Below are 22,250 nucleotides of genomic sequence, written 5' to 3'. Positions count from 1 at the left end.
GGAGCCCGCTTCGGATTCTGTGTCTCCCTCTCTCTCTGTCCCTCCCCTGCTTGCACTCTGTCTCTCTCAAAAATAAATAAACATTAAAAAAAATTCTTTTTAAATCACAACTCAAGCTGAAAAACATTCTCAAATAAAAATGACGTGAATCATTTATATCATTTTTGGTAAAATATTAATGGAAAACGGACCATTCCGTAAGTTACTCTCCCGCCGGTAAGATTACCTTCGGTGCGTTAGCTCTCTTATGAGTAATAAAGCAACACAAATAAACCATCTGGGGATGGACCTGTGAAGAATGGTCCTCTTTCTCTTTGCAAACGCATACACATAAAACCAGAATTTTCCTTTTTCTTTTTTGCCAAAGAAAACACGTGGGGATCTGCACTGCTGACTACAGCCCTTGTGGTCGTTCCTAAAAGACTAAGAACCCTGAGTCGAAGAACCTACGAACCTTCAGACCAGCGCTTCGGCTGGGAAAGCCTCTTGAAACCATTTTCATCCTGTTTTAGGCTCTGTCAGCGACACGAGCCCAGCGCCCGCTAGCCCTCACCACCACCTACACCGCATTTCTTCCGAACCGCGAGCACACAGGCGTGGAGGGTCAGGACGCGGCGCGCGAGGGCACCTACCGGGGCACCGGGGCGTCTTGTGGGCCACGGCCGTGCCACTGACGGGCCTCCCGTTGGGCGTGACGCACCAGCAGTATCCCGTGTAGCTGTGACACTGCACCTGCGGGACGGCAGGACGGGGTCAGCTCGCTGCCGTGCTCGAGGCGGCCCCACTAGGAGGCCACATGCCTCTTACCTGGCTGCATCTGGACACAGCGACAGACAGGCGGCCCCAGGACCCAGGGGTTTGTACGCGACCCAGGCGCTTCTGCCGCGCACGCCGGCTCGCCGCCTCTGAGACGGGCCCCAGCAATCCCGAGACAGGCTCCGTGTCTCCCCACTGCGCCCAGACCGCGATGAGGGAGGGATGGCGTCCATCCCGCCCCCGAGGTCTCCCCAGCATCCCGCCTGCCCCCAGGGTCTCCCCAGCACCCCACCTGCCCCCCGGGGTCTCCCCAGCACCCCACCTGCACCCCGGGTCTCCCCAGCATCCTGCCCACCTCCCCTGCACCCCTGCACCCCCCCGGGAATCCACAGCATCCCACCCGCCCCACTGGGTCTCCCCAGCATCCTGCCCACCTCCTAGCCCCGGGGTCTCCCCAGCACCCCACCTGCCCCCCCGGGTCTCCCCAGCATCCTGCCCACCTCCTAGCCCCGGGGTCTCCCCAGCACCCCACCTGCCCCCCCGGGTCTCCCCAGCATCCTGCCCACCTCCCCTGCACCCCTGGGTCTCCCCAGCATCCCTCCCACCTCCCCTGCACCCCCGGGTCTCCCCAGCATCCCTGCCCCCCACCCGGGTATCCACAGCATCCCACCTGCCGCCCTGGGTCTCCCCAGCATCCTGCCCACCTCTGAGCCCCGGGGTCTCCCCACCACCCCACCTGCCCCCCAGGTCTCCCCAGCATCCCGCCCACCTCCCCTGCACCCCCGGGTCTCCCCAGCATCCCTGCCCCCCACCCGGGTATCCACAGCATCCCACCTGCCGCCCTGGGTCTCCCCAGCATCCTGCCCACCTCTGAGCCCCGGGGTCTCCCCACCACCCCACCTGCCCCCCAGGTCTCCCCAGCATCCTGCCCACCTCCCCTGCACCCCCGGGTCTCCCCAGCATCCCTGCCCCCCACCCGGGTATCCACAGCATCCCACCTGCTGCCCTGGGTCTCCCCAGCATCCTGCCCACCTCCGAGCCCCGGGGTCTCCCCACCGCCCCACCTGCCCCCCAGGTCTCCCCAGCATCCTGCCCACCTCCCCTGCACCCCCACGTCTCCCCAGCATCCCTCCCACCTCCCCTGCACCCCCGGTTCTCCCCAGCATCCCTGCCCCCCACCCGGGTATCCACAGCATCCCACCTGCCGCCCTGGGTCTCCCCAGCATCCTGCCCACCTCCGAGCCCCGGGGTCTCCCCACCGCCCCACCTGCCCCCCAGGTCTCCCCAGCATCCTGCCCACCTCCCCTGCACCCCCACGCCTCCCCAGCATCCCTCCCACCTCCCCTGCACCCCCGGGTCTCCCCAGCATCCCTGCCCCCCACCCAGGTATCCACAGCATCCCACCTGCCGCCCTGGGTCTCCCCAGCATCCTGCCCACCTCCGAGCCCCGGGGTCTCCCCACTGCCCCACCTGCCCCCCAGGTCTCCCCAGCATCCTGCCCACCTCCCCTGCACCCCCACGTCTCCCCAGCATCCCTCCCACCTCCCCTGCACCCCCGGGTCTCCCCAGCATCCCTGCCCCCCACCCGGGTATCCACAGCATCCCACCTGCCACCCTGGGTCTCCCCAGCATCCTGCCCACCTCTGAGCCCCGGGGTCTCCCCACCGCCCCACCTGCCCCCCAGGTCTCCCCAGCATCCTGCCCACCTCCCCTGCACCCCCACGTCTCCCCAGCATCCCTCCCACCTCCCCTGCACCCCCGGGTCTCCCCAGCATCCCTGCCCCCCACCCGGGTATCCACAGCATCCCACCTGCCATCCTGGGTCTCCCCAGCATCCTGCCCACCTCTGAGCCCCGGGGTCTCCCCACCGCCCCACCTGCCCCCCAGGTCTCCCCAGCATCCTGCCCACCTCCCCTGCACCCCCACGTCTCCCCAGCATCCCTCCCACCTCCCCTGCACCCCCAGGTCTCCCCAGCATCCCTGCCCCCCACCCGGGTATCCACAGCATCCCCCTGCCCCCCTGGGTCTCCCCAGCATCCCTCCCACCTCCCCTGCACCCCCGGGTCTCCCCAGCATCCCTGCCCCCCACCCGGGTATCCACAGCATCCCACCTGCCGCCCTGGGTCTCCCCAGCATCCTGCCCACCTCCGAGCCCCGGGGTCTCCCCACCGCCCCACCTGCCCCCCATGTCTCCCCAGCATCCCTCCCAGCCCCAGCTCCTCTCCCCCCCCATCCCCACTCCTCCATCCACAAAGACACACACCACAGAGGGCATCCCCTGCTGTCGGTGCCTCTGCCCACTTCTCCCCCACTCCAGCCCCCTGCCAGGCCCTCGGAGGCCCAGTGATATAAAAGCACAGCGTTCATGTCATTGTTGGTTGGACAGCAGACTGTTTCTCTCTGTGTTCGTTAGCACCGCACTTCAGGAATTTTTGCCTTAATGGGGAACAGTGGTGTTGACGGCAAAGACTCGGCCACACATAAGACAGAGGACTGGGTTATCTTCCTGACTGACTCTGACCAACAAGGTGGGAGGAAAGTCACAGACCGCCCCGCACCAGGGTCACCAGCGGCCTGCGCCTTCCCGCACCTGCCCCAGGAGTGGTAAACTTCCCACGGAAGGCCCAGGGTCAGTGGGGCCCGCTCGCCTCCCAGAAGGGCTGGGCCAGGCCAGCGCCCAGGGACAGCGGCCGGCGGCACGGCCCCGACGTGGGCACTTGCGCCGGGACGGGCGTGAGTGAGTGAGCTCACCAGTACCACCGCCAGCTGTGACAGTCAGCCCCGCCGGGAACTCCCTTCCCAGCTGTGCACGGGGGCCCCCAGGGACACCCCCTCCCCACCCCGCAGCTGGGAGCAGACGCTGCGGGGACCGGACGGGGCCAAGGGCCTCACCTGGCTGTAGGTGCCGTCGTCGTTGCATTCCGGAATAAACACCTGCTGCAGCTCCTTCCGGGCCTGCTCCTGGGTGTACTTCCTCTCGGCCACACACCTGGACACGTCTGCGGGGAGAGCACAGCACACGCACCAGTTACACCACCGGGACCCACGAGCGCGTGAGCCACCGGGCCACGTGGGGGCGCGGGGCCGCAGCGCCCCCGGCGGGAAGGTGATGGGAGCAGGTTTTCTCTGCACTCGATGAGTCAGGGAGCTGAGGCTCAGAGAAGCCGCTCTGCCTGTCCTGCTAAAAGGCAGGTGTTGCCTCCTGGGAAACAAAGAAGCTCCGGCCGCGGCCGGCTGCAGGCGGGCTCCCTGCGGGTCCAGGCCGCACGTGGGGGCCCTCGGACACCGCGCCGGCCCGGGACACCCGCCCTACCTGAAGACCGCCTCGGCGGGACCTGCACAACGGCCCTCGCGTGTGTCACACTGCCCCGGGGCCTCAAAGCGATACCAAGGTCCTGCCCCCTCCAGCTCCAGGAGGAAAACCTGACAGCACGTCAGATGAAAAGCCAAATACCCTCAGCCCTCCCTCCGCTCTGTCCCAGACTTTCAGGTGTTGGCATTAGCGACACTGCGGCAGAACCTGATAAAAAGCACCGAGTTCCTACTGCTCCTCAGGAAGCCGTCTCCTGCGACCCGGTAAGTCGGTGAGAAGGGAAGCAGCTAAAAACACTGAGTGCGTCTCGTCTCCATCCGGACACGGACACCCTCAGACCAATCACGGGCACGCGGGTGTGCACAAGGGACACGGCGGCTCGTGAGCGAGGCCGCCGTCCCCTCCGCCACCCCCCCAGCCCGCACCGGCCTGCGTGCGACACGGGGGCCCAGCGGGCAGCGCCTCCCGCGGTGGGCCCCAGGCCTCCCGGGATGGGCTCCGGGGCGCGAGCCCCTTGGACACCGCAGCACGGCGTGCGTGGCCAAGCACCCACGTGCGTCGCCCACGGGCCTCTCGCCCTCCGACACGCCACCACAAGTTCACGCTCCCTTCTTTGGGCCGCCGTGCGACGTAGCTCATCTGAGATTTAGAGCTTGAAAAGACAGGCTTTCCCCGTGTTTCTAAAGTGTTTCCAGATTTTTTTTTTAATTTTTTTTTTAACGTTTATTTATTTTTGAGACAGAGAGAGACAGAGCATGAACAGGGGAGGGGCAGAGAGAGAGGGAGACACAGAACCTGAAACAGGCTCCAGGCCCTGAGCCGTCAGCACAGAGCCCGACGCGGGGCTCGAACTCATGGACCGCGAGATCATGACCTGAGCCGAAGTCGGACACTTAACCGACTGAGCCACCCAGGCGCCCCAAGTGTTTCCAGATTTAAATAACAGGCTGTCTCGATCTGAAAGGGCCTCTGGACTCCAAGAGCCGCTTCTTCAAACGTGTCCCCTGGCCAACAGCTTTAGATGGCGACTTCTCATGGTCTGGTAGCAAAACCTGCTGGCCCTGACTGCGTGCCCTGTGGGCGCCCACTGCGGGGCTCGGGGCCGCAGCCACGGCCCCAGCGGCACCGGCCTGCCGAATACAGACTCTGCTGCTGAACATCCCCATCTCCGGCTTCTGCGGACCCCGGGCCGCCGGCCGCGCCGTGTGTCACGGGCATGCGCGCTGGAGAAGACGGTCTTCCCTCCAGGCCGGTGCTCGTGTGTTGATCTACGCTTTGGCCCGGCCAGCCGGCACTCGGCAACATGTGGTTTTAGTGCAGCCTGTGTTTTAGCTGAGGACAAATCACCGCTTTGCTGGGCCTGTGTCCTCGTGTTTTTAGCATAACCTGTGGTTTGACCGTCTAAAAGGAAAAGTGACAGGAGTTCCAGCTTGCACGGTCTCCACCAGGGTCCCGACGGAATCGCAAATCATTTCTAATGCTTGAACTATCGTGGAACGTGCACAAAGAGCATACGTCTTCCAAACAACGTGTGGGCCTCGTTCCTGGCCTGGATGCACCTCCTTCAAAGACTCTGCGCTTAGCGCTGATCAGACGTCCTCGGACAGGCAGCGCTCACGTCTGACGGAGACTAAATTCCAAGTTTTCCTGGCACAGGAAACAGGACTCTGAGGCCCGGAACGGCAGAGTCGGCATCAGATGTCCCCCGAAGTTAAGTCCGTGACCACCTACTAAAGGAACGTGCCGTCCGTCTCCCACCGCCGGCCTGGTGTCCCTTTCCTAGATCTTCTGAGTGACGGTCTTCACGACTGAGCAGGGTGTGGACAGCACCCACCAGATCAATGCTACTGAAATATGCAAAATGCCAGGGATTTTGCTCAGAATTAGTCACGCCTCCCTTGTGCTCTCTTCAGCGTGTTACTTCCTCCATCGTGGTCGGAACATTTCACACGAGACCCACCTCCTCAGCAAGCGCTTCTGGGTTCCACGCGCCACAGAGCACTACAGGTGATCCCGCATCGCTGACACTCTCCGCCGCGGCCGCAAGGTCACTTTAAACCCCTACCTTGTTAACGTGTACACACTCGGGATAAATCGAACGCCCCCTTTACAGAAATCCAAGTGTTCAGCCCAGCAAGATGCGGGGCGAGGCTGCATGTTTTTCCGGCCGGTGACTCGGTCTGGAATGGCTACCGAGCGGTTTTGACTTTCAGCCTGATACCGTATGCTCTCTGAGGTCCAGACGCCCTCACGGCTGTGTGCCCATGCCCGGCACAGGCCCGGCCCCGGGTGAGGTTGGCCTCAGGGCAGGGGAGCCGGATGAGCAAAGGCCACCAGACAAAGGAGGCACACTCTCCTTGGGCGGCGGCCTCAGAAATGATGGCCCTATGAGAGACTTTTATTTTTGCTGGCATCCAGTGAAGGCAGACGCGGGATTTCAAAGGTTGTAATATTTTATCCACCCATAATTTCAAAGGCCAGACTCCGAGGAAAACGGAGGACTCGGCACCACCACACTCTTCGCTTAAGTAGAACATTCTGTGCCTCCTTAACGTCAGTGGGTGTGCGGTGATGCAAGACCAGAAGGGCGAGCAAGGCGCCCCGTCCACCGAGCCACTGCCGGTGGGCGAGGGCAGGGGTGCCGTACGTCCTCCAGTACCACTCTGTGACCGCAGCGCTCTGGAGCGGGAGGGGGAAGGAACAGAGTTTCCCTTTTACATAAGTGTTATCGTTTCAAATGCAGAAAGACAGAAACAAATTATAATAGGAAAACCTCGAGTACACGCTTGGGGTTGCCAAGCCATACAGGAAAAAACCTACATGCGCTGCAAGCTGTTGCAAGAATATATCGAAGTATTCGGAGCCTGTGCAACATTCATACAGGAGACGCCCGGTCACAACCATCTGCCGGGTAACTGATAACCGCGAGCATCAGGGCATCAAAAGAGACCACGGCGCAACCGTCACCACGTCCCCTTTACGGAGTCTGAGTGCCACCCTCCCGGGCCCGGCCCGGCGCTGCGCTGACACTCCCGGCTCTGCTGGTGAACCAGCGCTGCGGGAACACGCATGTTGGTGGAGCACAGGGAAGACCGTTCTTCACGCAACATTCCAAAGAGTCTTGTGCTTCTGATCGCGGCTGGAACGTGCAAGCAGTGATGCTGCTTCCCGTCGTGTCTACCTTAGTCCGCAAGGAAGGACATTTCTAACCTCAGACCTGTTAGAACGCCATAAAAGAGTGAAGGCGAACGTGACCGGCGTAGGGTTTCTGCAAGAGAGACGCACAGATGTGACGAAAAAGTCCTAGGACACCGCTTTATGCAATGGCTACTTCAGGTGGCCTGCCTGTGGGAAGGAAGTGCAGCTTCGACACGGCACATAGCACGAACAAGGACCCCGCCTGAAGACTGGATGCAGGAGAGAGTCATGTGTACCCACACGTGCACGCACGGAGGCACCTGCACACGCACACACAGGCAACTCCCTTGCTGTCAAGTTCCTTTTAGAACAATGCACGATTGATCTCTCCCCTTGTCTGGTGGCCCAGAGGTTTTTACTCACCATCTATGCACACAGATGCACACACACACACACATCTGTACACATACACATGCGTACACGGGTACACGTACATATATGCACAGATACACAAGTGCACGTGCACACACAGATACACACACAATACACACCCACACGCAGGTATGCAGACACACAATACACACCCACATGCACATGCACACACATATATGCACACACAATATACACCCACATGCACACACACACACACAATACACACCCACATGCACACACAGATATAAACACACTATACACACCCACATGCACACGCACACACAGATATGCAAACACACAATACAATACACACCCACACGTACACACAGATGCAAACACACAATACACACCCACATGCACACGCACACAGATATGCACACACACAATACACACCCACATGCATACGCACACACAGATATACACATGCAATATACACCCACATGCACACACAGATATGCACACACACAATACACACCCACATGCACACGCACACACAGATATACACACACAATATACACACACACACACAATACACACCCACATGCACACACAGATATGCACACACACAATACATACCCACATGCACATGCACACACAGATATGCACACACACAACACACACCCACATGCACATGCACACAGACATACACATATACACATATATGCACACACAATACACACAGCTACCTATATACACACAGCACACAAGCATATGTACACATACACATATATATGTACACATGTGCATGCACAGATACACACATGCACACACACACAGATACACACAACACACACAAAGATATACATGTGCACACTAGACACACATGCACACACATGCATACACACAGAGATAGTCTTGCACACACACACACACACATTCCACACATCCCGCATAGATTTCTTTTGCAGAACTCTGTTTTGTTGAAGAAAATAATAGCAGGCCAAGAGCTGACTTAGCGCAGCCAAACCACACTCTGGGACCGGACACTTGCTGTGGCTCACAAAGCCTCCTGGTGAAGCTACAGGACACACCCAGACGGCTCTGGCCTCCCAAAGGCGACGCCCCTGAAGTGAAAGGAGCCTGTTTCTTTACACTCCGCGTGTAAATCAAGGCTTGTCAGGGGCCTTCTCATGATTAGGAAAATGGTTGAACAGGAAGAATTCTTAGTGTTCACCTGGTCCCACCGCCCTGTTTTAGAGACAAGAAGGCTGGTGTGGACATGCGGCCCCAGCCAGCCGGCGAGAGAAACCGAGGCTGAGTCTGCAGTTCGCACACCTGAGCGGGCTTCAGAGCGCTGGGAAGTGTGCAGGGCAGGCGCTGGGCCCTCCCGGCACCGCCCCACCCCTCGGGGGCCCCGATGTCCGCGTTCCGAGCGCCCACGTGGACAAACAGGCAGAGAGGAGAGGCCAGCGACTGTGGAGGAGTCTCGGGCTGCGGGACGGTTACATCACATTTTTAGCAAAACTAACGGAAAGGTAGAGGGCGTTCAGAGACGCCAACACCAAGCCCAGCGGGGGTGAGCGACGCCTCCGGGCTCCGCAGAAATCCTCGGGGACGACACGCCCCGCACGCTGCCCTGCAGGTCGCTGCTTCCCGCTGGGTTTCCGGGACACAGGTGCCCAGCGCTTGGGCTGCCCTCCTGGGGGTCTGGCCGCTCAGAGCCCAGTGTCAGCGAGAAGTCCCTCCGTGGGCAGCCCGTGGACCGCACGTCCACAGAGGGAGGCGCTGGGGCCGCCGGGGTCTGTCCCCATCGAGGCCGCGGGCTCTGCTGTGTGTTCCCCATCATGGTAGGGTCCCTGGTGCAGCTCACCAGCTATGAGGTAACACTCCCCAAGGCGCCACCCCCAGTGGCTCTTCCCACCGCCACCAGAGGCCCAGAGGGACCACGGGTCTCCGCAGGGCTGCAGGGAAGGTTCCAAGCAGGCAGCCGTGGCGGGAGGCCTCTGCGGATGGGCCAGCAGGTTTCCCCAGACAGCACTATGACCCGGGATTTGTCCCGGCAGGGACTGACCACGGACGGAGGCCCCACAAGCACGTGTTCTGGCTTCTACTTATAGTCGCCACTTGTCCAAGAAAACCCTGTGGGTGTGTGTCACTCGGGGTTCATGCAACACGATCGTCATGAAGAACAACAACCACTCATCCGTCCATCCCCGATGTGGGCACGCACTTCTGCCTCCACACGGACGTTGCCAAGGCCCCGCACGTCCGGCCCGCGTGCCGTGTGCTCACCGTGGCGCGGGGAGACTGTGGCCTCGCTCAGCCAGCCACGATGAGGACCACGACAGGAATGGGGCAGCAAACAGGAATGGGGAGAGATCGGGAGCATTCTGTAAGCACATTCCTTTTCTTAGAAACTCCTGGGACCCGGAATCCCCGAGACGGCTGTTTCTGTCACGTTTCTGCTATGACTTTGCTTCCGGAAATCCCAAAGTCGCTCCTACGCCTCCTGACGTTGGACCGTTCCTCCTCCTTATTTGTTTTCTGGCTTTTTCATTGGATGCCAGAAATGCTGTCGAAAAGCAAGACAGCCCCAATGGACTCAGATCAAAGGGAAAATATTAATGTGTTTGCTAAGCTCTGAAAACCCAAACTCCACAAAATTTCTAAGAAAACATGAGAAAAATCCATCGGTGCCAACCACTGCATTTCTGTTCAAGGGCAACACTTAGATCATGACATCAAATGCATAAAATATTTTAATCCAGCTTAATGAAACGTGGACTAAAACATTTTAGTTGTTTTCAAACCAGTACATTCAAAACAGGCCAGTGGGACTGCCACCCACCCAACGTCCTCAGAATATGCGATTGCCAATCGGCCAGACTGACACTATTTCAACCCCAGGGACGATGTGAGAAAAACCCAGACGGTTGTTTGTAGCACGTGAAGCAGTGCAAGGGGACCTTCGGTCTCGTGCCCCCTCCTTCCCGTTCGTAGACGCAAGCTTCTGACCCGGCTGTGCTGTCGAATCTGCTGTACTCGTGCCCTGAGAGGGACGTAGGCAGTACCATGACTTCCCCAGTCCGGCAGGATTCCTGTCTCTGGCCCCCATCCGCACCGGGGCTCCCTTTTACCTCTTCCCACTCCCCGTGAACCGTTTCCTCCCCGTTGGAGCCCTGGGCAGGGGAACGGCGTTGGTAAGCGATGGCACAGTTCGCCAGTCTATACGAAGGAGCCCATCCCCTGGACGGGGGCCGATCGCCACCGTGAGCCGGGATCCAGGCGGAAGGCTGCTTCCGCAGGGACGGTCCCGTCGCAGCCTGGAAGCCCCTTTCCAGGGCAGCCCCCAGAGCGGCACAGGTTCCTGTCCCCTACAAGATGAGGGCTGTTCCCAAATCATGCATCACGCGTATCAGGGGTGCGTGACGCCCAGTTATTTTAAACAAACGTGTGACTAATAATGTCGCTGTCAATAACCTTAATATTCACTACCCTTGCCAGCTGAAGCACCAAATAAACTTGACTTTGAAATCTATGGGCATCCGTACATTCTTTTTATTTTAACCCCTTGGATTTCAGAGGAACCAGCTTTTGTGAAGCTCACTCCCCTTGGCACATTTTCTGTGTCACAGATCTATGGTCTGAAATTGGTTGAGGGAAGTGGATGAGAATCCCAGCCAAGGGAATTTCCCAGAAAACTTAGGCTGGATCCAAATACAAAGAGGGGAACGATGACATTATCAAAAAGGACACACGCGTCCAAAAGCAGCCCAGCACGGACGCCACGGTGGGCAGAGCAGAGCCCTGAGTCAAGGTGCTCTGGAGAGCGATCTCGGGAGGTGTGGACTCGCAGGCCTTTGCGTCAGGTTTCCACCCAGGGAGGACAGGGGCCCGGGCCCTGGTCTAACTAACCCCTCCAGGTGCCCGCAGGTGATCGCTAAGGCAGAGACTAACCCCGGCAGCTCCCCCGTGGCCTTCTGGCAGAACAGCTGATCGGGGTCATCTACAGGAACGTGGCACGAGAAAGCAGCATTGACTCAAACTTTACCACCGCCCCCACAGCATGCTTCCGCGGGCGAGGCCAGCACAGGTGACTGCTTCTAGAAGCTTCCCTGAAGACCAAGTCGCCTGATATTTGAATCTATTCTTAAATCGCCTCTCCTTTCTCAGCACAGATAACTGACGTGTAAAACTATAACCGAGGCGTCCAAATTTTTCTCAGTTTGACGAGTTCAGAACGAGAGTACAGAAATTAGACACGGAACAGAGAGGAACAGAACTCCTCACGCGGGTGCTTTTCTTTGAGGCCACTTTTCCGTGAGACGTGGTCATGCCGTTTCTGGCCAGGCCCACTGCAAATCACTCTTAAGTTCCAGCACAGTAAACACGCAGTGTTATATCTCAGGTGCACAATGTAGTGATTCTGTAGTTACACATACCCTCGGTGCTCATCGCGACCCACGTCCTCTTTACCCGCTTCCTGCTCCCCACCCCCCTCCCCCACCACCACCTCCCCTCCGGTGACTCAACTGTGTTCTCTGTAGTTCAGAGTCCGTTTCGGGCTCGTCTCTCTTTCTTTTTCCTTTGTTCGTTTGTTTTCTTTCTTGCATTCCACATACGAGTCAAATCCTATGGCGTTTGTCTCTCTCTGCCTGGCTTATTTCGCTCAGTATGATACACTCTGGCTCCACCCATGTCGCTGCAAATGGCAAGATTTCATTCTTTCTGATGGCTGAGAAATATTCCGCTGCATACATACCGCATTAGCTTCATCCATTCACTTATCAACGGACATCTGGGCTGCTTCCATAACCCGGCTGTTGTAGATGATGTCGCTAGAAACATTAAGGTGCACGAATGCCTTTGAACTGGTGTCCTTGTATTCTCTGGGTAAATACCTAATAGTGCGACTGCCGGATCTTAGGGTGGTTCCGGAACCTCTGAGGAACCTCCATACTGTTTTCCAGAGTGGCTCTACCAATTTGCATTCCCACCAGCAGTGCACGAGGGGTCCCCTTTCCCGACACCCCAATATCTATTGGTTCCTGAGCTGTTAACGTTAGCCATTCTGACAGGTGTGAGGTGGTATCTCAGTGTGGCTTTGACTTGTATTTCCCCGATCGTGAGCGACGGTGAGCATCTTTTCATGTGTCAGTTGGCCATCCGGATGTCTTCTTTGGAGAAGTGTCTATTCATGTCTTTTGCCCATTTTTTAATTGGATTATTTGTTCTTAGGGTATTGAGTTGCATAAGTTCTTTACAGATTTTGGATGCTGACCCTTTATCGGACATGTCGTTTGCCAATATCTTCTCCCATTCCGTAGGCTGCCTTTTAGTTTTGCTGATTGTTTCCCTTGCCATGCAGAAGCCTTTTATTTTGATAAAGTGCCAATAGTTTATTTTTGCTTTCGTTTCCCTCGCCTCCGGAGAAATATCTAGAAAAATGCAAATCATCTGAATCCCCGCACAACCGTCCAGACGCCGTCTTTCCTAGTAAAAAGCGCATGAGGGGCACCTGGGTGGCTCAGTCAGTTGGGCGTCCACTTCAGCTCAGGTCATGATCTCACAGCTTGCGGGTTCGAGCCCCGTGTCGGGCTCAGTGCTGACAGCTCGGAGCCTGGAGCCCGCTTCGGATTCTGTGTCTCCCTCTCTCTCTGCCCCTCCCCTGCTTGTGCCCTGTCTCTTTCTGAATGCAACTCTGTTGGGGCTCAAAGCATCAGCATACTCTGCGGAGTGAAACCCTTCATTAACATAGGAAGTATTTCAGTGTTTTGCTCGGAGCGTGCTAGTTAAATGTAAATCTGCTTCCTAAATCAGGATAATCAAAAATTTCACGTGTAAAATCAACGCGAAAGAAATCGCCATCGACCCCACGGGTGCTGTGTGACGTCCCACTGGCTGGAAGGGGGGACAAGACAGGGCTGATGGAAGCAGGATTAACTTTGGTGAGAATAAAACACTCAGAAAGTGTTCCGTGAAACGCCGATACGCGTGTGTTGAGATGGCACCAAACAGCCTAAGAAAAGAGCACGAAACAAGGTAAAAGGTGCCTCTGCCCTTGAGTCCCCAAAATTTCCCTCCTTCCTGACACAAACTTGGAATCCCTGAGTTTTTACGCATAAAAACGTTGCAAAGGTGAGAACAAACCACTCGGCCTTACGCTTAGCGGTTGATCGGCCGACCTCTGAGCGAACGATCAGACACGGCTCACCTCTGCAGTTGCCCCGGTAAGCGATCTCCAGCTGAGGGTCCTTGCACTTGGCACGCTGGAACTCGCAGCGGGACAGGAAGGTCCGGCCGTCAGACGCGCACAGTGGCTTCTGTGAGGAACCCGCACACACCAGCTGGCAGTCCTTGTCCTTGTCTTGATCCACTCGCAAAAACTTGGGGGAGAAAAGAAAAAGAAGCCAGACAAATGTAAAGAGGCGTTTCTGCAGAGCAGCGGGAGACGGACGTTGGCCTGAGGCCACCGCCGATCGCAACCTGCGGCCGTCAGAGACATCGCGGGGACCCGAGGACCCTGAGCCACGGGCCAGCAGGGAGGTCGACGGCCCGCGGTCTCCAAGCCAGCGTCTGCGGCTGGATCCCGGAGCTCCGGACTCAATGGTGCATAACACGGTCCATCCGCAGTGGGATGTGTGGGAAACCCGCTTCACCTCCATCGTCCAAGCGACCGGGATTTTAATCTGTAAGTTCACTCGCTAGTTCCCTCCTGCGTGCGCCACGTCTCATGGTCACCCTGGAAGTTAGGGCCGTGAGGAGGGCACCGGAGGAGCCAGGAGGCGGTGGCGCCTCACCACCTCCCTGTCCCAGCGACCCCCTCCCGCGTACTTGCTCAGATTATGGCTTTCTGAATAAACGCCCGGGCCCTGGGGGAGCTGCTCGCTCCCGGGACACGGGGCATGCCCAGCAGTCAGGGGTCTGCCCGCCCGGGGCCACAGGGGCTGCGAGCCTGGGACCACGCGAAGGAGCCAGTGCAGAGGGCCCGGCGGCCCCCAGCGCCCGCGCTCGCAGGGGTTCCCCGTCCCACGTCGGCTCCTGCTGACACCCCGACGCGGCATCACGGAGCCTACGGTGCCCTCCAGTGGTCCGGCTGCCCCCACGCCGGGCCCTGCGTGGACGGTCCCACTGCAGGCGGCCCACCTCACGCCTGTCCAGCGTGGGACGGCTTTGTACCACGGCATAAACGGCACCTCCGGGCGCCTGTGGCCACTGGCGCATCCCCCGCCCCACGTGGGGTTTTCTCTGCTTTGTGAGCACGAGCCCCGCGCTGAAGGAAAACGCCGGGGGCAGAGCCGCGGTCGTCACCGCCTCCCGCGGGCACCGCGTACGTGTGAGCAGGTGGCCGTGGCGTCGTCTGTCCCGGAAACACCTGCAGAGCCAGAGAGCGCCGTGCTCAGGGCCTGTCCCCTTCAGAGTCCGCAATGGGGGACACGCGGGAACGGGCCCAGAAGCCCAGGGAGCCTCACCGGGAAGAGAAAAGCAAGCGGAAAGGCGTCGCCGCTTTCCCGGGGGCGTGCAAAACGTGCTCCTGTGCTCAAACCTGGGCGAAGCGAGCGCGGAAGAACATCTGACTGAATTCTGGCCACAGAGTTTCCGGGCCCGGTCGTTCCACTTTGCCCAAAATGTGTTTTAACTTTGCGGCCCCAGAGGCGTGCCCGCCCCCGGGTCCACCCAGCTCCTGGGAGGTGCCGACGCGTCGGCCTGCTGTCCCGGAGGGAGAGCGGCCCCCCAGAGATGTCACCCCCAGCCTCTCGGGGCTCTGTCCCTGCCTCGTCCTTCCGCAAAGACAGACCTCCTCTCACACCACACAGCTGGGCCCTGACAGTGTCGTGTGGGAGGGACAGACAGACAGAGACACAGACACAGAGAGACAGAGAGACAGAGACAATACAGAGAGACAGACACAGACACAGAGTCAAGACAGAGAAACAGACAGAGACAAGACAGACACAGAGACAGAGAGACACAGATAAGACAGAGAGACAGAGACAGAGACAAAGAGAGACACAGAGACAAGACAGAGACACAGAGAGACAGAGACAAGACAGAGACACAGAGATAGACACAGAGAGACAGAGAGACAGAGACAAGACAGACAGAAACAAGACAGAGACAGAGAGACACAGATAAGACAGAGAGAGGGAGACAGAGAGACAGAGACAAAGAGACAAAGATAGAGAGAGACACAGAGACAAGTCAGAGACAGAGACAGAGACACGGAGAGACAGAGACAAGGCAGAGAGACAGAGATAGACACAGAGACAGAGAAAGAGACAACACAGAGAGACAGAGACACGGAGACAAGACAGAGACAGAGTCAGAGACAGACACAGAGACAAGACAGAGACAGAGACAAGACAGAGAATCAGAGAGAGACATAGACAAAGACAAGACAGAGACAGAGAAAAGACAGAGAGACAGAGACAGAGAGAGACACACACACACAGAGACACAGAGAGACAGAGAGAGAGACACAGACAGATAAGACAAAGAGTCAGAGAGAGACACAGAGACAAGACAGAGAGACAGAGACAAGACAGAGAGAGTCAGAGAGAGACACAGAGAGACAAGACAGAGACACAAAGAGACAGAGACAGAGAAAAGACAGAGAGACAGAGAGAGACACACAGAGAGACACAGAGAGACAGAGGCAGACACAAGACAGACAGACAGAGACGGTGTAGGAAACAAGGAGCACAGGTGAGCCTGTGAGATCTCAGGGCCGGCCCCACCCCCAGGCACAATAAAGGAAAGCCTAGTATTGGGGCATTTGGAATTTGACCATAACTCTTGATAAGTGAATGGCGTGGAACTAACAATGGAGGCATTCTTTGCCAGAAATAAGACAACTCACACTTCACACACGTTTCTCCCCCTTCCCATTTTTAACAGCAATTATGTTCCAAGGAGACAGTGCATTTACCGGGGCTGTGTTCTTCAACAAGGCCGCTTAAGGGGAAATAGAACAGTCCTAGTGTAAAGAATTCACCGTTTACCTTTTTAAGTTCATCTATTTATTTAGAGAAAGAGAGAGCGGGCGGAGCAGGGAGACAGGGAGAGAGAATCCCGACCAAGCAGGCTCCGCGATGTCGGTGCAGAGCCCAACAGGAGGCTAGGTCTCAGGACCAGGAACCACGAGATCACGCCCTGAGCCAACATCGAGAGTCGGATGTCAACCCACTGAGCCACCCAGGCACCCCAAGAACTCACTCTACTAAAAGAACTTGGTTGAGGGTCTTCAAACTAGTTCAGATAAAAGGTAATTTGCCAAGTTTAGAAAGGAATCAATAGGACCTTGAGCGACGCTATTTTAAGGAAAACCTCAGAGGTGCAGGGGTCCCCATGTCTTTGTGTGCCCGACGGCAAGGACAGCGGCAGGGGGTGCCCACGCAGTGTCTGTCCAGACACCGAGGGAGACATCCTGCATGGACGCCAGACAGGTCAAATGCAAATGGGTCAAAAACACGGTCTGTATTTTGATTAAAGCCAGGGTGTAAGCCGGAGGGAAAGTCAGAACAAGATCCAACCATTAAAGGAACGGGTTAAAGCGTCCCCTAAGTCTGCATATGGATGGATCCTCCCACAGTGAGATTGATTCAAGACTTCTTTCTACTGTTTACGCTATGGCGTAACATCAAGAAATACGTAGGTCTCCAGCTGTAAGATTCGCAAAAGCATCAACTTTCTAACCCGGAGGCCACTAGGCAGTGAGTTTAGCTCCTAAGTGTGTTTGCTTCCTCTGCAGACGAGGTTGACCCTGGGGATCGGGCGGGACAGAAGCACGGTCAGGGGGTCTGGATGCCTGCACACCGCTGGCTGGCGCGTAAGAGGAAGTAATTCTGAGAGCAACTGAAGGACAGGTGTGAGAGGTCACAAACGCAAGCCCGTTCTAAGGAGCAACGTCTCCATTTTCAGCCCTGAGCCTTCCCTGCTGTTAGCAAATGAGAGAATGGAAACCCACGATGCCGACGTGGAGATCTCGTAAAGTCTACGACTTGCGCTCAAGGGGGAAGGGAAGCACAGCCCGCTGTAGGTGTTTCTCCCGGAGACACTGCCGTTGCGTTTACTCACCCATTCATTCATTCATTCATTCGTTCCCTAGAAGTAATATAAGCCAATTCAGATGCAGCTTTAATTGAACTTACTTAATAATTATTCAGTCACTGCTGCCTACCTCCTCTCATCTCCAGGAAGGTGGGGCTCAATGGAAGGCCTGCCCCTGTAGAATTTACAATTTAGAGGGCAGCAAACCTGGGACCACAGACAGTCACCGTGTCATCTGGGACCACACATGATCACTAGGTCCTCTGGGACCACCCGTAATCACCACACCATCCAGGGCCACCTGTGATCACCAGGTCAAGAGAAAGTAGCAGGTTTCTGAAGGAAGAGTCAGGAAGAAAATGAAGGGTCAGTCCTTCTCTCAGGGTCAATGCAGAGGGGTGCTGTGAGAGGAGGACCCAAGATGGGGTGACAGATGTGGGATGGGGTGATACAGAGGCTGAGGCCACGTGTGTGAGCAGCAAACCCCAGGAAAACTCTCCACCCTGTGTGGGACCACCACAGACCTCTCAGGACTTGAAAGCAGCCAGGGGAAACGCAGTCTCCACGGCCTCGCTGAGACGCTGGGGCACACAGGTTCTAGATGCTTCTTATGGCTGGGAGTGATGTGGAAACACACTATGATGGAATCAGGAGGCCTAGAAACCATTATCTTTCTTGTTTTTTACCATACTGACTTCACTGTTTGAGTGAACATAGATTGGGGGGGATGGTGGGGAGAGACAGAATACAAGAGGGGGAAGGGAGGGAGGGAGGAAGGGAGGGAGGGAGGGAGGGAGGGAGAGAGAGAGAGAGAGAGAGAGAGAGAGAGACAGAGAATCCCAAGCAGGCTCCACGCTCAGTGCAGAACCCAACCCAAGGCTTGATCGCACGACCCTGGGATCATGACCTGAGCCAAAATCAAGAGTCAGACACTCAACGGACTGAGCCGCCCAGGCGCCCTGACAGAAGACTTTCTCTGTGTTTTTAGAGACTCTGTGATGGCTTTGGTCCCCAGACCTGTTGTTTCCTGGAGCTCTTCCAGCCCCTTCATGGACCCCACCTGCCGTACGGTGAGACTTAGGCTCCAGCCCCCGACTCAGGGCGGCCACATGCTGTGCTGAACTGTTTGCTCTGCAAATCTCTTCCCTTTCCCCCAAACACCTCCGTTTTCTCTGTTTTCCTTGCCTGCTTCCACATCAATAGCAATTGCAATATTCATGTATTTTTGCTTCTCTTTAGCACTTCTCGGAGGTAAGTCAAGAAGTCTCTTGGGTTATTCGTTGTTCCAGATTTATGTTTGTTTGAGATTCCATGAGAACATGGTTATTATAAAATTCTTCTTTAAAAAATATCGTGCAGATGGTGTAACCTTAATGCGAGACTTTGGGAACAACAAAAAAATCACCTTAGTCAACATCTGTCATTATTTCCAAGTACCAGATTTGACTTGTCTGCCCACGGCAGATTTGGATTCTACAAATACCCCATAAAGATTCCAGGCAGCCGAACTCCCAGTCTCAGACATCACACCCTCTCACCAAACGGTCTCACCATATTTGGATCACTTCAAAGTGTTTACAGAAGGTCCACCGGACCTTGGGCTCAATCTTCATTAGTTTAAGCTACAACCAAGTCCCAGTTCTTTATCCAGAATCCCAGGAAGCATCGAGGACCATGCCAAATGAATATGCAACGATTTACGTGTTTTTCTTGGGCTCCCGCCTTGTGAAACAGGCCAAGGCTGGGACATAGGAAACCCTGACAGCGGACATCCGATCAACGGCTCAGAGCCCCTGGGACGGGGTAAAGACGATGTATGTTCGTCTGTGCGGCCTTGGCAACCCAGCCACACAGGGGGTCTACAGTTGGGGCTCAATAAATGCTTGTATTGATATACCTCTGGGAAACCCATTATGGAATTACTAGGACACACTGCAGAGGAAAGAGAAGGTATTCGAGCAAACTGACGTAAGGGCGCAGGGATGATGGAGAGCCAAGGCCACAGACACTCGAACTTCAGGAGGGGAGACTCACACTGGGCACTGTCTGCTGTGACTGTATCAGAACGAGCAAGCCTGGGTTCCACCCTGACACCTTCACGGTCTCTCCGCCACCCTCTGAGGCACACTCCTTATCTCGTGGGGACTTCCTACATCTCCGGACTGAGGCACAGAGAAGCCCAGACATCAGATCTGCCCTGTAGTGGCACCAAAACAAGTATTCTACCTGGAGAGCAATTCCCAGTGAGAGGTTAAAATAGTTTAAGTGAGAAGTGTGTAAACATAAAAGGGCAGCACTATCAACAACAGTCAAATTACAGAAAGAGCCCAAGTGTCCATCGATGGATGAACAGATAAAGAAGATGTGGTATATATATGTATATATATATGGATATACATATATATATATACACACACACACATACACACACACACACACACACACGCACGCACACAATGGAATACTACTCAGCGACGAAAAAGAATGAAGTCTAGCCATTTGCAACTACGTGGATGGAACTAGAGGGTATTGTGCTAAGCGAAATAACCCAGCCGGAGAAAGACAAGTATCCTACGATTCCACTCCTATGTGGAATTCAGAAAACACAACAGATGAACATAGGGGGAGGGAAGGAAAAATAAACTAAGATAAAAACAGAGAGGGAGGCAAACCACAAGAGACTCTTAACTATGGAGAACAAACTGGGGGTTGACGGAGGGGAGGTGGGTGAGGGGCAGGGGAAAGTGGGTGGTGGGAGGGGGGCACTTGTTGGGATGAGCACTGGGTGTTGTATGTGAGTGATGAATCACTGAATTTCAGCCCTGAAGCCAACACCCCAGTACATGTTAACTAACATGAAATAAAATAAAATAAAATAAGTAAAATATAAAATAAAATAATAAAATACAATAAAATAAAAACAAATACATACATACATAAAATATGTGTTCCTAGAGCTCAAAAAAAGAAAAAAAAAATCAACCTGGGAATCAGACGGGGCCCATGTCAGAGCCGGTGTCCTGACCTTGGCCGTCTACACACCGGGGTCCCCGCAGTTCGGCGGCACCGCGGTCAGCTGGGCAGCTGGCCGACCGAGCGGATGCCTGGCCTCCGCCCCAGCAGCGAGACCCTGCTTTGCAGGCCCGGGGCGGCGCCGGGAATCGCCCGTGTGCGGGGCCCCGACCCTGCTTCTCGGCGGCGCTCCCTGGCCAGGCGGCGGGAAGCCGGCGGGCAGGTGTCCACGGTGCTGCCGTGCAACCCTGACGGCCAAGCCTCGGTGTTCGGAGACGGGCTCCGGACGATCCGGAGCCCCCAGGAGCCCCAGCGTTTTGGGAGGCAGCTAACCGGGGCCACGGGCCGCGGCTGTGGTGTGTTGGGCCCCCGCTTCCCTAGGGCTATCGAATCCACTCCGTTGATGAAATGACATTTTCCAAGGCGTTTGGCCAGTTCCTTTCTCCAGGCTCCTGCTCATTTCAAAGCATTTAGAGCAAATTCCACTAAAGTGCATGTTAGAGGACACCAAGTAGCCCGCAAGGCAGGGGGCGCGCATCCCAAAGCTGAGACACCAGATCACTCGTTCCCCAGCCAGACCTCCGCGGGGACCACGTGCTCCGCAGCGAACCCGCTCCCGCTGCAGACGCGGCCAGAGGGGGACGGGGGACAGGAAGACCGGGCCCACGGGACACAACCTGCCCACGCGGCCCCAGGAAGCCCGCCCGGCCAGGCGTGCGGGACGGGACGAGCCAGGAAGCCTCACACACGCTTCCTGCGTTTGCGTTCTTCAAGCGCGGAGGGTGAGTACCTCGCCTTAGGGGCAGGGACCCCCGATCTCCGGATGAAGACCGAGCAGGGTCCGGTTCCCGAACTCCAGCGAGACCCACGCGGTGTCCGAAATACCGCCTACGTCCCCTGCTGCAGCGAGCCCTCCATTTGCCCCGCGCTCGCCATCTCGCCCGTTCTGGGACAAGACGTGCACCCCACACGGACTCGGCCAGCAGGGACGCTCGGCTGCTAACAAGGTCACGGGCCTGGTTCCCGCGGGGCTCTCCGGACAGCCCATGCACAAAGCAGGTTCGAACAAGGACGTGCCACGTGATGAGCCGGACACCGAGCGCTCCCGTGGCGTCGAGCGCTCCCGTGACAGCCCGCTCGGGTCCCGGGCGGCAAGAATCCTGCTCCTCCCACCACAGAGGCAGGCGTGTGCTCCCGGGGCACAAGCGGGGAGCACTCCGCGGAGGAAAAGAGCGGACAAGGACACCGTCATCTCTCCTGTACTCGCCTCCGCCAACACGACTGCCACACCCCCAGGTGAAGGAAACCGGTGCAAAAAGGCAGAGCCCTTCCCCGTGACACAAAGAGCCAAATGCCCTTTGCTCACATGCCCAAGGGGCAAGTGCAGAGGCGTCCCCTTCAGAAGGAACACTGCCAGGGCCTGGAGCGTCAGGGGGAAAGCCCTCGGGAGCACCGATGAAGAGACCAAGGCTCTCAGAGGACACCACGCTCAGATCTTCATGTGACCGATGAAGAGACAGAGGGTCCCAGAGGAGGTCACACCGTGAGCACACACAGCAGGGTCCTTGACCCGCAGGCTCTGGGGCTGGGTCGTCTCTCTCCGGACGTT

The 22,250-nt window shown here is 56.9% G+C and overlaps 1 protein-coding gene across 5 annotated transcripts in view; it reads right to left on the bottom strand.

Annotated features, from left to right (window-relative positions):
• SMOC2 (SPARC related modular calcium binding 2) overlaps window positions 1-22,250 on the bottom strand; it is a 167,138-nt gene that overhangs the window by 108,501 nt on the left and 36,387 nt on the right. For all 5 annotated transcript variants that reach the window (XM_058735935.1, XM_058735936.1, XM_058735939.1 and 2 more), the window contains exons 2-4: window positions 13,794-13,965; window positions 3,649-3,755; window positions 633-732 (exon numbers count right to left, since the gene is read on the bottom strand). In XM_058735935.1, coding sequence (XP_058591918.1) covers window positions 633-732; window positions 3,649-3,755; window positions 13,794-13,965 — 379 coding nt within the window. The remainder of the gene's footprint in view (window positions 1-632; window positions 733-3,648; window positions 3,756-13,793; window positions 13,966-22,250) is intronic.

The sequence above is a fragment of the Neofelis nebulosa genome, chromosome 6 (genome assembly GCF_028018385.1).
Source record: "Neofelis nebulosa isolate mNeoNeb1 chromosome 6, mNeoNeb1.pri, whole genome shotgun sequence".
In the NCBI taxonomy this organism is placed as follows: domain Eukaryota; kingdom Metazoa; phylum Chordata; class Mammalia; order Carnivora; family Felidae; genus Neofelis; species Neofelis nebulosa.
The sequence above is the reverse complement of the archived record's forward strand: the minus strand, read 5'-3'. Positions and strand labels throughout refer to the sequence as shown.